Below are 15,055 nucleotides of genomic sequence, written 5' to 3'. Positions count from 1 at the left end.
TTCCAGAGTGGCTGCACCAGTTTGCATTCCCACCAGCAGTGTAAGAGGGACTGAAATGGTGGCATGCAATACCAGTATTTATAAACACTATTATTAATAAAGAATTTCTACAAAATGAACCTGCATTCTTGGTTCACCTAACATGCAAGTAATAGCTCCTTCACAATGAGTAGTACTACCATTTTGGATGAAAGTATTGACCTTTGGGCAAGAAGTAAATAGACACTGGAGGAAATTATGTTCCAATGCTTCAGGTTTTTGTTGTGCTGTTGTTGTTGTTCCTGCTGATTTCTCAAAGTTAATTCTAATTCTAACATTAGAAACTATAACAAAACATTGATTAACATAACATTTATAACAGAACATTTTGTTCCCTAACTCTAGGATTTCTCAGATTTGGAGTAAAAATTAAAACTGAACTAAACACTGAACTGCTTCATGAAATTTGAAAATTTCTTGAATAATGTTTAGAAATTCCTTGACAGAAAGTATGTTCTTTAAAATTGATCTGGACATTCTGAAAAAGCTCTCCAATGTAATAGTTTCCAGTTGTTGAGGTTAGCTAATGTTTTTTGTTTGTTCATAACAAGTTTATAAAACTATCTTATTAAAATAATTGCTAAAATATCTTAGATTGAGTAATTTATATGTATTGGAAAGTTGCTAGTATCCTCTACTGTAATCAAAGTGACTTAACTTTTTGTTTAAGAATATTGCACAGACTTGGGAGGGTTTATTTTTTAGGTAAGAAATATGTGTTACCTTTTATCTGAGGTCCAGTATTTGATTTTGTAACAGCATAAATTAATCTAAATAAATTAGTACAACAAAATCCACAAATCAATGATAAAAATAAGAGAGGATATATACTAATTGATTCACAATCCAAACTATTTGATTCTCCTACTACAGTAGTTCCCCCTTATCTACGAGAAATACATCCACGACCCCCAGTGGATGCCTGAAACATCAGCTAGTACTCAACCCTAAATAAACTATGTTTTTCCTTATAATAAAAATTATGATAAAGTTTACTTTATAAATTAGGCACAGTAAGAGATTAAAAACAATAATTAATAGGGGTGCCTGGGTGGCTCAGTCGATTAAACATTTGAGTCTTGGTTTCAGCTCAGGTCATAATCTCATGCTCATGTGTTCAAGCCCCACATTGGCTCTATGCTGGTGGCACAAAGCCTGCTTGGGATTCTCTCTTTCCCTCTCTCACCACCCCTCCCCTACTCACTCTCTCTCTCTCAAAATAAATAAACTTAAAAAATAATTAATAATAAAATAGAGCAATTATAACAATATACAGCAATAAAAGTTATATAGAATATTGTCTCTCAAAATATCTTATTGTACCATACTTACCCTTCTTATGATGTGACATGATAAAATGCCTATGTGATAAGATGAAGTGAGATGAATGATAAAATAAGCATTGTGATGTAGTTTAGGCTACTATTGACCTTCTGACCTTATGTCAGGAGAATCATCTGCTTCCAGATGACTGCACAAGACTGAAACCACAGAAAGCAAATCCGTGGATAAGTGGGGACTACTATACTAAACCACTAACTGGGAAATATTCTGCCTCCCTTAACCTTGACCACCAGTGCCTCTCATCTGAGCTTCTCTACCTCTGGTCACACCACTGTAGGAGCACAGTGCTCTGGAAGTCTCTCCTACCTGCCACTTATTATATCACTTCATCTGAAAGAGGATTGGCCTTTTTCTCATTTTCCTTAGCACAAGTGAGATCAATCTCTAATTCTTTTAAAAAAAATTTTTTTTTCAACGTTTATTTATTTTTGGGACAGAGAGAGACAGAGCATGAACGGGGGAGGGGCAGAGAAAGAGGGAGACACAGAATTGGAAACAGGCTCCAGGCTCTGAGCCATCAGCCCAGAGCCCAACGCGGGGCTCGAACTCACGGACCGCGAGATCGTGACCTGGCTGAAGTCAGACGCTTAACCGACTGCGCCACCCAGGCGCCCCTAATCTCTAATTCTTAATAAGACCCTCTTTAAAAACTGGAAATAACAGGAAAGAAGAACAACCCCTAGAGGAGCTTCTAATCACTGGTCAAGGCCAGACCCATGAAGGTCTCTTTTGAAGTCAGTACCCTGCCTCACTTCTGACTTGGCCAAAGAAACGACGCTCTTCAACCTTGGAATTCCAGAACCCTGAAAGAGTCTGAGAGTCCAGGAAAATGTCTCCTCTCCAGGTAGTATTCCCACCTGGGACCTACCTCTAAGAATCTTCACTTCTGTCTCAAAATTAACATTCTCCTACTGTGGAAAGAAAAGAGGAAGAAAAAATGGTTCAAAACTTTGTGGTCAGAATGTCTTTTTTTGAGAAACAGTTATTTTGTTTATTAAAACACTTCATTATGCTATTTAGTAATTTATTTTTTTCTATTATTTAAAAAGGGAGGCCCAGGATATGATCAGAAAACAGACTTGAAGGGGCAGCTGGGTGCCTCAGCTGGTTGAGTGTCCAACTCTTGATTTCAGCTCAGGTGATGATCACAGGGTCATGGGATCGAGCCCTGCATCAGGCTTCATGATAAGCGTGCAGTTTGCTTAAGATTCTCTCTCTCCCCCTGCCTTTCTCCCCCACTATCACTCTATCTAAAATAAAAAATATAAAAAATAAAACAGAGTTGGAGGAAGAAGAATTCTAAAACATTCTGCGTAAACAAATGGAAGTGAAAAGAAAGACAGGGTAGCAATACTTGTATCAAAAAAATAGGTTTTAAAACAGAGACTGTAGGTGTGCCTGGGTGGCTCAGTCAGTTGGGCATCCAACTTTGGCTCAGGTCATGATCTCATGGTCCATGAGTTCAAGCCCCGTGTCAGGCTCTGTGCTGAAAGCTCAGAGCCTGGAGCCTGCTTTGGAATCTGTGTCTCCCTCTCTCTCTGCCCCTACCCTGCTCATGCTCTGTCTCTCTCTCTCTCACAAAAATAAACATTAAAAAAATATTTTAAATAGAGACCATAACAAAAGAAGGACACTATATAATCATAGAGGGAACAATCCAACAAGAAGATACAACAATTGTAATTATTTATGCACCTAACATGATAGCCACAAATACATAAAACAGTTAGTAACAAACATAAATGAAGTAATCAATAGTAACATAATAATAGTAGGGGACTTCAACATCTTAATTACATCAATGCTAGATCACCCAAATAGGAAATCAATAAGGAAACAATAGTTTTGAATGACTAGATGGATCTAACATTGTATCCTAAGACAGCAGAATACACATTCTTTTTTAAGTGCACCTGAATATTCTCCAGAAGAGATCACACATTAGGCCATAAAACAAATCTCAACAAACTCAAAAAGATCAGAATCATATTATGTATCTTTTCCAACCATAATGCTATGAGACTAAAAGTCAACCACAAAGAAAAAGTCTGGAAATAACACAAATACATGGAAGTTCAATAGCATGCTACTAAACAATGAATGATCATCTAGGAAATCAAAGATGAGATTAAAAAAAAATACATGGAACAAATAAAAATAAAAATACAAGAGTCCAAAATCTTTGGGATGCAGCAAAAGCTGTTCTAACAGGGAAGATTACAACAGTACAGGCCTACCTCAAGAAACAAGAAAAATCTCCACAAACAGCCTAAACTTACACCTAAAGGAGCTACAAAAAGAAGAGCAAACAAAATCCCAAACCAGTAAAAAGAAGTAAATAATAAAAATTAGAGCATAAATAAACAAAACAGAACTAAAAAAAATAATAGAACAGATAAATGAAACCAGGAGCTAGTTCTTTGAAAAGATCAATAAAATTGACAAGCTTCTAGCCAGACTTATAAAAAAAAAAAAAAAAAAAAAAAAAAAAAAAAAAAACAGAGAGAGAGAGAGGATTTAAGTAAACAAAATCAGAAATGAAAGAGGAGAAATAACAACCAACACCAGAGAAATACAGGAGTTATAGGAGGATGTTGTGAAAAATTATATGCCAAAATATGGACAACTTAAAGAAATGAATAAACTATTAAAAATATATAACCTCCGGGGCATGTAGGTGTCTCAGTCTGTCAAACATCCAACTTCGGCTCAGGTCATGTCTCATGGTTCATGGGTTTGAGGCCCATATCGCACTCTGTGCTCACAGCTCGGAGCCTGGAGCCTACTTAGGATTCTGTGACTCCCTCTCTCTCTGCCCCTCCCCTGCTCGTGCTCTGTCTCTCTCTCAAAAATAAATAAATATTAAATATATACATATATTTATATAACCTCTAAAACTGAATCAGGAAGAAATAGAAAATTTCAATGGACTGATTACCAGCAATGAAGTTGAGGCAGTAATCAAAAAAACTCCCAACAAACAGAAGTCCAGGACTGGACGGCTTCACAGGTGAATTCTACCAAACATTTAAAGAGTTAATACCTATTCTCAAATTATTACAAACAATAGAAGAGGAAGGAAAGCTTCCAAATTCAATCTATGAGGCCAGCATTACCCTGATACTAACAACAGATAAAGACACTACAAAAAAGAGAACTACAGGCCAATTTCTCTAATGAACATAGATGCAAAAATACTCAACAAAATATTAGCAAACTGAATTCAAACAATACATTAAAAAAAATCATTCACCACGATCAAATGATTTATTCCTGGGATGCAAGGGTGGTTTAATATTAACAAATAAATCAATCAATGAGATACATCACATCAACAAGAGAAAGAACAAAAACCATATGATCATTTCAATAGGTGCAGAAAAAGCATTTGACAAAGTACAACATCCATTCATGATAAAAACCCTCAACAAAGTAGGTTTAGTGGGAACATACCTCAGCATAATAAAGGTCATGTATGAAAAACCCACAGCTAACGAAAAACTGAGGACTTTTTCCCTAAGATTAGGAACAAGACAAGGATGTCCACTCTCACTATTTTTTTCAACATAGTGTTGAAAGTCCTAGCAACAGCAATCCAAAAAAATAAAGGGCATCCAAATTGGTAAGGAAGAAGTAAAACTTTCGTTATTTACAGATAACACGATAGTGTATAAAGAAAACCCTGAAGGCTCCACCAAAAAATTCTAGAACTGATAAAAGAATTCAGTAAAGTCACAGGATATAAAATCAATATACAGAAATCTATTGCAATTTCTATACACTAATAATGAAGTAGCAGAAAGAAAAATTAAGAAAACAATCCCATTTACAATCACACCAAAAAGATTAAAATGCCTAGGAATAAACTTAACCAAGGAAGTAGAAGACCTGTACTCTGAAAACTATAAAACATTGATAAAAGAAATTGACAATGACACAAACAAATGGAAAGATGTTCCATGCTCATGGATTGAAAGAACAAACATTGTTAAAATGTTCATACTATCCAAAGCAGATTTAATGCAATCCCTATCAAAATACTAATAGCATTTTTCACAGAACTAAAGCAAATAATCCTAAAATTTGAGTGGAATCACAAAAGCCCAAATAGCCAAATCTTGAAAAAGAACAACAAAACTGGAGGTATTACAATCCCAGATTTCAAGATATACTACAAAACTATAGTATACAAAACTGTAGTAATCAAAACAGTATGGTACTGGCACAAAAACAGACAGATAAATCAATAGAACAGAACAGAGAGCCCGGAAATAAACCCATGATTATATGGTCAACAATCTTTGACAAAGGAGGCTAGAACATGTAATGGGGGAAAAAAAGCAGTATCTTCAACAAATGATTGCGGGAAAACTAAACAGCTACATGCAAAAGAATGAAACAGGACCACTTTCTTACATCATACACAAAAATAAACTCAAAATGGATCAAAGACCTAAACGTGAGACCAGAAACCATAAAAATCATAGAAAAGAACATAGACAGTAATTTGTCTGACATCGGCTATCGAAACATTTTTCTAGATATGTCTCCTGAGGCAAGGGAAACAAAACCAAAACTAAACTATTGGGGGCACCTGGGCGGCTCAGTAGGTTAAGCGTCCAACTTTGGGTCACATCATGATCTTCTGGTCTGTGAGTTCGAGCCCCGCGTCAGGCTCTGTGCTATCGTAACAGTTCAGAGCCTGGAGCCTGCTTCAGATTCTGTGTCTCCCTCTCAGCCCCTTCCCCACTCACGCTCTCTCTCTCTCTCTCTCTCTTTCTCAAAAAATAAACATTTAAAAATAAATAAATAAATAGATAGATAAATAAATAAAAATTTAAAAAATAAACTATTGGGACTACATCAAAAGAAAAAGCTTCTGCACAGTAAAAGAAACAATAAACAAAACAAAAAGACCCTACTGAATGGGTAAAAATATTTGCAAATGACATATCCAATAAGGGGTTAGTATCCAAAATATATAAAGCACCTACATAACTGAACATCAAAAAAAAAAAAAAACACCAAATAATCCAATTAAAAATGGGCAGAAGACATGAACAGACATTTCTCCAAAGAAGACATACAGATGGCCAGAAGACACATAAAAAGATGTTCAACATCATTCATCATGCAAATCAAAACTACAATGAGATATCACCTCATACCTATCAGAATGGCTAAAATCAAAATCACAAGAAACAAGTGTTGGTGAGGATGTGGAGAAAAAAGAACCCTTGTGCACTGTTGGTAATGCAAACTGCTGCAACCACTCTGGAAAATAGTATGAAGGTTCCTCAAAAAGTTAAAAATAGAACTACCCTATGATCCAGTGATCACACACTAATGCATATTTACCCAAAATATACAGAAACACTAATTCAAAGAGATACATGCATCCCTATGTTTATTGCAGCATTATTTACAATAGCCAAATTATAGAAGCAACCTAAGTGTCCATCAACAGATGAATGGATAAAAAAGAAGTGGTGTGTGTGTATGTGTGTATATACATACTAAGAAATACTACACATACATACTAAGGAATATTAGTCATAAAAAAGAATGGAATCTTGCCATTTGCAACAATATGGATAGATCTAGATGGTATAATGCGAAGTGAAATAAGTCAGTCAGTGAAAGACAAATATGTGAATTGATCATATGTGATATTTACAAAATAAAACAAATGAACAAAGGAAAAAAGAGACAAAAAAAAAGACTCTTAACTATAGAGAACAAATTGGTGGTTACCAGAGGGGAAGTGTGGGGGAAGAATGGATGAAACAGGTGAAGAGGATTAAGAGTACACTTAGCAAGTGGCTCCTGAGTGGCTCAGTCGGTTGGGTGTCCAACTTCGGCTCAGGTCATAATCTCACGGTTCATGCGTTCGAGCTCTGTCAGCACAGAGCCTGGAGCCCACTTCGAGTTCTGTGTGTCTCCCTCTCACTCTGCCCCTCTCCTGCTCTCATTCTGTCTGTCTCTCTCTCATAACTAAGTAAATGTTAAAAATCAATTCTAAAAAAAAGTACACTTAGCATGATAAGCACTGAGTAATGCACAGAATTGTTGAATCAGTATATTGTACACCTGAAACTAATATAACACTGCATGTTCACTATATTGGAAATGCAAATGAAGTAAATAAATAAAATGTTCATAAGGATTAAGAAGGCCTTAATAGATTTACCTAATAGATTTACCTAATAGATTAAGGAAAGAGGGCTAGATACAGATCACACAACCCAGGGAGAAAGAGGGGCCAGCTACCATCGTGGAAGGCTAATGCCAAGAAAAAGAGATGAGTGGTAAGTCTTTGCCACAGAGAATAATCACTTACCATTCAAGAACTAGAATGAAAAATATCTTGTTTTGTTTAATGTGCTGGATCAGGGCGTGGCTAGAACTTTTCGCCGAAAGCCTTTAGTTAAAAGTCTGTACCCTTATGACTTATATGTGAGAAATAAAACAGGGTAATGTCCAGTGTGAGGTGATGGAGTGTGGGAAAGGGTCAGCACGTGAGAGAAGTGAGGCCCAGAGTAGATGAGTAATTCAGTGGAAGGACCGGAGGGAACAGAGCCTTACATGCCACATCACTGTCCCCAAGTCCAGAAACCCTCCAAGATAAAGGGAGGAGACTCTGGGTTTCCCCTAACATAGGATGTTAGAATAGGATATTTTTCTTGAACAAAGGAAAACATAGTGACCTCAGCAGATCATAGAGCTTTGGAATATCAGAAACTCCAGCCCATCCTTAGAGATGTGGTATGGCCTTCTGGTCCTTATGAAAGAATCTCAGCACAGTCCTGCTGCCTTTTTATTTCTTCTCTTATACACTCTGAGAAAAGTCATTCACTATGAATAAGTCCCCTGTACTTGAAAAAGAAATTAGCAATCCTTTTGTTTCTCTCTTCATACCTAAGTGAACAGAGATTAGTGAAAAAAGATAAAGCATTTGTTCCATCATGTTATTACTTCTCTAGAACAGTCTCCCCCATGTAGGATGTGTACTACTTAGAGACTGGATGAAGATTCACTATTGTGTGGAAAGGAAATATTAGAAATATTATGTGTTGTGTAATGTTCATAGTTGTAGTTCTCAGTAGCATGTAAGTAACTGACAAACAGACACATCCTGAGAGCGTATGCCCACATTTTAATCGTTTACTTGATGGGACTAAATTGGAGACTATTGATGTTAAAAAGGAAGGAAGGAAGGAAGGAAGGAAGGAAGGAAGGAAGGAAGGAAGGAAAGAAGGAAGAACCATTCATTCACTCTAAATAAGAAATGATCTCAAGTGGATTTTCATGAAGGCAAATTTGTAGCTGGTAAAACCAGATCCTGAATTTACATGAGCCAACTTACTAGTCCATTTACTTTTAATGGGAGACAATTACTTGCTGTCTCCTGAACACAAGCAAAGAATTCCCACCTTCCAACTTCTAAACTGAAGGTCGAATATTTGGACAACCCAACTTGCCCAAAAATGTAAATTTGTTTAAATAATTATTTTATCATTTATTTATATGCCCTCAACAACTTTAAAAATCTTAGAGAAGGGACAGCTGGCTGGCTAGTCAGAGGAGTGTCTGACTCTTGACTTCAAGGTCATGAGTTCGAGCCCCACATTGGGTATAGAGATTACTTAAAAATAAAATCTTTTTAAAAAATCTTAGAGAAATTGGTTCCAAATATAAGAAAAAAATATGCAAGAATTTAAATAATCATTTTCAGGGTGCCTGGGTGGCTCAGTGGGTTAAGCATTGGACTCTTGATTTCAGCTCAGTTCATGATCTCACTGTTCAGGGATTCAAGCCCTGCATCAGGCTCTGTGCTGACAGCACTAAGCCTGCTTGGGATTCTCCCTCACGCTCTCTTTCTGCCCCTCCCCTGTTCATACTCTCTTTCTCTCAAAATAAATAAATAAACTTTAAAAAATTAAAATAATCATTTTCAAGTAGCTTGTTTTCGCTACTGTTATAAAAAATAAAATTATTACTGGTAAGAAATCTAACAAGCAGAAAGACAAGCACTGGAACTGTAGTTCCACAAGGGCACTAACTCAAAACAGGTTGAAATGTTTTCATATTTTTAATAAACATTTCTCCTGATTACAAAAATATGTTATAAATGTTGAAATTATTTTGACTACATTTTTAAATGTAAAACTATCAAGTTTTTCAATGTGACATTTTTCTGTGTACAAAAAAAAATTCAAGGGGCGCCTGGGTGGCTCAGTCAGTTAAGTGTCCGACTTCGGCTCAGGTCGTGATCTCAAGGTCCGTGAGTTTAAGCCCTGCGTCGGGCTCTGGGCTGACAGCTCAGAACCTGGAGCCTGCTTCTGATTCTGTGTCTCCCTCTCTCTCTGACCCTCCCCCCATTTATGCTCTCTGTCTCAAAAATAAATAAAAATTAAAAAAAAAATTCAATTATTGTAGATGAAACTAAGCCATAGTTAGAAAATACTACTACTATCACCACCAATAAAAATAATCTTGAGAACAATAAAAATATTAATAGCAGCTAAGACTCATGGAGTGCTAATTATGTGCCAGGGTCTGTTTTATGCACTTCATATGTATTAATTTAGTGGTCCTGAACTCAGGCTGCCCATTATGGCCATTAGAATTGCCAAGGGAGAGTAACAAAGAAAACGATGGCTGGATTTCACCCGCAAAAGAGACTCTGACCCAGATGGACTAGAATAATAACCTGGACATTGGTGAATGTAATGTGCGGCCAGCGTTGAAAACAAATACATTAACACAATCCCGAGAACAATCCTGGAAGGAGAGAGTAATTATCTCTGTTTTGCAGCAAGGAAAATGAAACACATGATACACAAGCAACAGGATTTGAACCCCAGTCTATCTCCAAAACTTGAGTTTTTTACCACTAAGCTCTACTACCCCTCAAAAAAACCACAAACCACTTAGTACTTGCGGGAGTGGTTTCATTCACATGGTATGCATAAAAGATCATTTCTATAATTTCTTTGCTGTTAGATTAAAAAAAAAACTTTGGGGCTGTCTGAGTGGCTCAGTCAGTTAAGTGTCTAACTTTCGATTTTAGCTCAAGTCAGTATCTCATGTTTTGCGGGTTCGAGCCCAGTGCTGTCAGCACGGGAGCCTGCTTGGGATTCACTCTCTTCCCCGCCCCACTCTTGCTCGTACACTCTCCCACTCTCTCTCTCTCTCCTCTCTCTCTCTCTCTCAAAATAAATAAATAAATAAACTTAAAAAAAAAAACTTTTGCATAACCTTGGCTGTAAAAACAAACAAGGCTGTGATTCTGGAATTACTCTGCTTTGCACATGACTGGAAAGCTGAGCAAGCCTTAGCCAGTGCTGAAATCGGGGATTTCACTGTTTACTAAGCGTGATCTCCCCGGTTGGCTAACTTGGTGTCCCAGGATCCCTCCTGCAGTCAGCTGTCTCAGGGTTGGCCTGTACTTCTTCCTCACCCTTTATTTACCAAGAAAGTTCAAATAAATAATACAGGTACACACAGCAAACAGGAAAAGTTTCTTTTTTCAGCTGATATTTCCCCTCCAGGGCAAATAGGCTTGAAAGTTCAGAAGCCATTTGCCAGCAGTTTTCCTCATTGCACTCTTCACCTATTCTAGCTCAAATAGAGGCTAATAAAATACTCATTTAGTTTAAAAAAAAAAAAAAAGCAGGAGGGGTAGTGGGGAACGAGAAGAAAACCCAATGCTGTGTTACCAAGAGGTTTATCTGGCTACCAGTCACATGAGTGACAACCTTGCATAAAGTAACCTGAATCTTGTCAGACCACAAAGCATTCTTCCTGCTGGCCAGAGGTGGCCTGTCTCAATGCCAAAGGCAAGAAATAAGGTGAGTAGAATTTAGTTGGGAGAAAAAAAAATAGATGATAGCACTCTATCTATTTACAGAGGAGAAATACTACCCTCTGAAATGCCGGGGGGCATAGGGTGTGACCCAGGCAGTTATCAGCTAACATGAGATGTGGAGTGTAAGGTAGGGGGGTTACACCAGTGACTTGGCAAGGAACAAGGGAGCAGAGACAGAGTCACAAAGTGGCATCCAGACCTTCCACACTCTGTGGGGTCTGTGCCACTGTTCAAATAAGGCATCTCATGGTATGATTCGATTAAGGTGTTTTAGACAAGAGGACATGTACTGAGCACAATCCACAGCCCTCTGTGGTAGGTGCATATCAGTGTCATCTCATGTGACCCTCACAACAATCCTGAAAGGGGGGTATTATTATTTCCCAGCAACATTCCAGTAGTAAACAGGTAGAATGGATTTGAAATGAGGTACATTCGCTTTTAAAACCTTCCACTCTGTGGCACACTATCTCTACCCTGGGCTTCAGGTTTATTTGTGCAACCAGTCTTAGTGAAGGCACTTCTGAGCCACCAGCAGGGAGGAGCACAAGGCAGAAGCTCCTTTGCTGGCAGGAATCGGGTTGCTCCCTAAGACTCTAAAGCTATGTGTAACAGTTCATTTCTGTAATTTTCTTGCTTTCTCGGATTCTGCTTCTTGACTGGCTCCTACCATCTCCCCTCACATCCTAGGCAGATGGCAATGCCCGCCCCTGGTCACGTGCCAAATACTCTCAGAAAATTCTCCCACCCCAGAGAGGCTCCAGTCCACTTGACATAATTGTCCCAAAGCTTATATTTCTGCTCCAACAGCTGAGTAATCAGTTCATGGGGTCATTTGGCCTTTTGTCACCCCCTTTTTGTAGCTATTCTCTGGGACTATATGATTAGCAGGTCAGGGAGAGACTTCTCATTCATTCAGGAAGAATGTATAGAGTATATACTATCAAGGGGGAAATGTTCTAGGTGCTGGAGACATAGAGATCACTAGAATTCAGTCCTTCCTTCCAGTGCCCTAGGGCTCTGCTCACTTGTTACAATGAGTACTGCCTGGAGACAGAGTCCCGAATTCTGAGCAAGAGCACCTGATTTCCTCATCTGTAACTTCCTTCATGGGAGAGCCAGGGCAGGAGCCCAAAGTCGGCAGTTTGACTCAGAATTGTTCTCTTTATTCCAATTATTTGGTGCTGTCTTCCAGAGGCTTCTGGTCTGAGAACTGTACTGTGTTTCCTTCACCCTACCTCTTTTTGGGAGCCAGACCCCTTTACAAAAGGTCAGGATGACAGGATAGGTATGTTAGGGCAGTCAGTGCCCTCTGATGAATGGAAACGGCTGCTCTGTTTGAGCAGCAGTTTGGAGACATACCCAAGGAATAAATAAAATGAATCGACAGTAAGAGAAGGTGAGAGAGAAAGAGGAAGACGGGGAGAGAGGGAGAGAGGAAGAAGTGGAGGAGGCGTAGGGGAGAAGGAAAGAAGAGAAAGGGGGAAGAAGAAGAGGAAGGAGGGGGAGAGAGAGATTTTTCAGGCAAAGTCCTTAGGCAGGATTGTTATTTGCATTCAGTAAAAGTCCTATTTCTCCTTGATTAAAAACCCACTTAATATCAGAGGGGGTGTGGCATATTTATTCACTGTTATTTCTTAGCAGTGCTCAAAGTTACAATGCACCTGTTACTAGAACACTGAAGTTGCCGTCAGAGATCCAGAAAGGGCAGGAGAGGGGAGGGAGGGGAGGAGATTTAACGTGAAACTTGGCTTAACTTTCACAATTTCAGAATTACATTTGTTCCCTATTCCCTTCCCATTTTTCACTGTTTGTTTTTTTGTTTTATTTCGTTTTGTTTTTTAGCAAATTCTGAGTTCTTACACAAAGTTATCAGAAAGGATCTTTTTTTCCTTTATGGCTTACATAGAAACAGTTTCAAAAAAAAAAAAAAAACTCCATCTGTTTCCTCAGCTTCCAATATAAAGCTAACCAACTGAGTATTACTCTTCATGTCAGAATAAAGACAGAGGTTTACATGAAATGCTCAGCTAGTTATAAATGAGAACATATTCCCTCACACACGTAAGAACAGTTCGGGAGCTGTGAATTTTTATAGTTGGTAGCAGATTACCTCTAACAACCAGGAAGGAAATATACATGCATTAGAAAACAAAAATTAAGCCAATATATACACCCAAAGACAAATCAGAAAAACATATCCAAGTATACAAAACAGAATGAACAGGTATTTGAAGGCAGTTTCTGGGAAGATGTGAATGCCTTTTCATGAGATTACTTACCCACACAAGTAGAATTCCCCTTTCCTGAGGAAGAGCCTTCAGAACAGTCCCAGCCTTGCAGTACTGAGAGACTAACAAAACTAAATTTAAAAACTACTGACAACAGAATGATAAGGAAGAGCAGCATAATCTTGATGGGCTTGAACTTTCAATAGAAAATAACTTGACTTTGTTCGAGCATAGCCCGGGCAAAGTCGGTCCGTCTGACCCCAAGCGTGTCCCCCTGGGTTGGCCTGCAGCCCTGGGGCATCTTTTAATCCGCTGTTTTGCTGTAGTCCTCCAGTTCTGTCTCCTTCAACTCAAGACAGCCTGAAAGGGACACTCCGGGAAAGATTTCTTTCTCTATGTTTTTGGGAAGTCCAAGTCCCTAAGAAATGCCTGACACCTTTATGACAAATTTCGCAGTTGAACAGCCACACTCTGGAAGCCTGCAGCTGACTTCGCTATGATAGGCAGAGCGGTGTAGGCAACGGCTAGAGAGAGAGAAAAGGAAAGAAGTGATGGAAAGTTCCAACAACGACCCTTGATGAGGCTGAAGGGAGAAATACAGAGACAGGATTGCTCCCCAAACAGTTTCTCTTTATGAAAAGTAGAATGACTCCCTTTCCTTTTTAAAGCCCTTTTGGCTCCACCTCCTCTCTCCCTTAGTGACACTTGAGTGAGCCTCTGTTTGCAAATGTGAATGTGGGCAATTCCACGCTACAGGAAAGCAGGGACGGCTGCCAGAGAGGAGATAACTGGCTACTCACCATAAATATTCCGGGCAGAACTAGGGAGAGAGCAGTGAGGGGGCTGTGGAGTTGCTCCCGGTGTCTTGGAGGTACCTGCAGAATAGTGACTAGGCTTTAATGTCTTGAAGGATAGAAACAAAGTTAATTTTTTTTTGTAATGTTTATTTTTCAGAGAGAGAGAGAGAGTGAGCAGGGGAGGGGCAGAGAGAGAGGAAGACACAGAATCTGAAGCAGGTTCCAAGCTCCAAGCCCAACACAGGGCTTGAACATGCAGACTGTGAGCTCATGACCTGAGCCAAAGTCCGCGCTCAACCGACTGAGCATAATGGAAACAAAGTTAAACCATGCCGACGGTGGTGAACAGCAGTGCCAATAATTCAGACTTAGGAGTAATTGATCATTCACAGGAGCAATATTAGAGCACAATGTCAACACCAGTGCACATTCCTGGAACTTAATCGTTTTTTCTCTCCTGTATATTTTATAGCGGAATTTGAAAGATTATTCTTTCCAAATCAAAGGGAAATCCCTGAAGCCAAATGAAGAGATACAGTATGCACAGACACCTTTTCTTTCAGCATGAGCATAATAAAACATCATGAGGGGCCAGGAGTGCAGGGAAAGGAGTGGGTTGTTATTATAGAGCCGTGTTGGAAAAAATAAGCTAATAGTGCAAAATCTGGGAAGCACTGGAAATCCAGCAGAGCTGAATGCTGTCCCTTCTCAGACAATTTAGGCTATCTTTTCACGTATCAGGGATAGAAAATAAAAGCCTGAAGCATCCACTG

The 15,055-nt window shown here is 38.7% G+C and overlaps 1 protein-coding gene across 1 annotated transcript in view; it reads right to left on the bottom strand.

Moving 5' to 3' along the window:
• Window positions 1–14,133, bottom strand: part of EGF (epidermal growth factor) — a 96,155-nt gene extending 82,022 nt beyond the window's left edge. The window contains 1 exon segment of the mRNA XM_047091156.1: window positions 13,537–14,133. Within this exon segment, the coding sequence (XP_046947112.1) occupies window positions 13,537–13,663 (127 nt within the window). The 5' untranslated portion in view covers window positions 13,664–14,133.
• Between the last annotated feature and the right edge of the window lie 922 nt (window positions 14,134–15,055).

This window comes from Lynx rufus, unplaced genomic scaffold, assembly GCF_022079265.1.
Source record: "Lynx rufus isolate CCGP_SWC_20201006 ecotype Redwood Valley unplaced genomic scaffold, mLynRuf1.p SCAF_3, whole genome shotgun sequence".
In the NCBI taxonomy this organism is placed as follows: domain Eukaryota; kingdom Metazoa; phylum Chordata; class Mammalia; order Carnivora; family Felidae; genus Lynx; species Lynx rufus.
The sequence above is the reverse complement of the archived record's forward strand: the minus strand, read 5'-3'. Positions and strand labels throughout refer to the sequence as shown.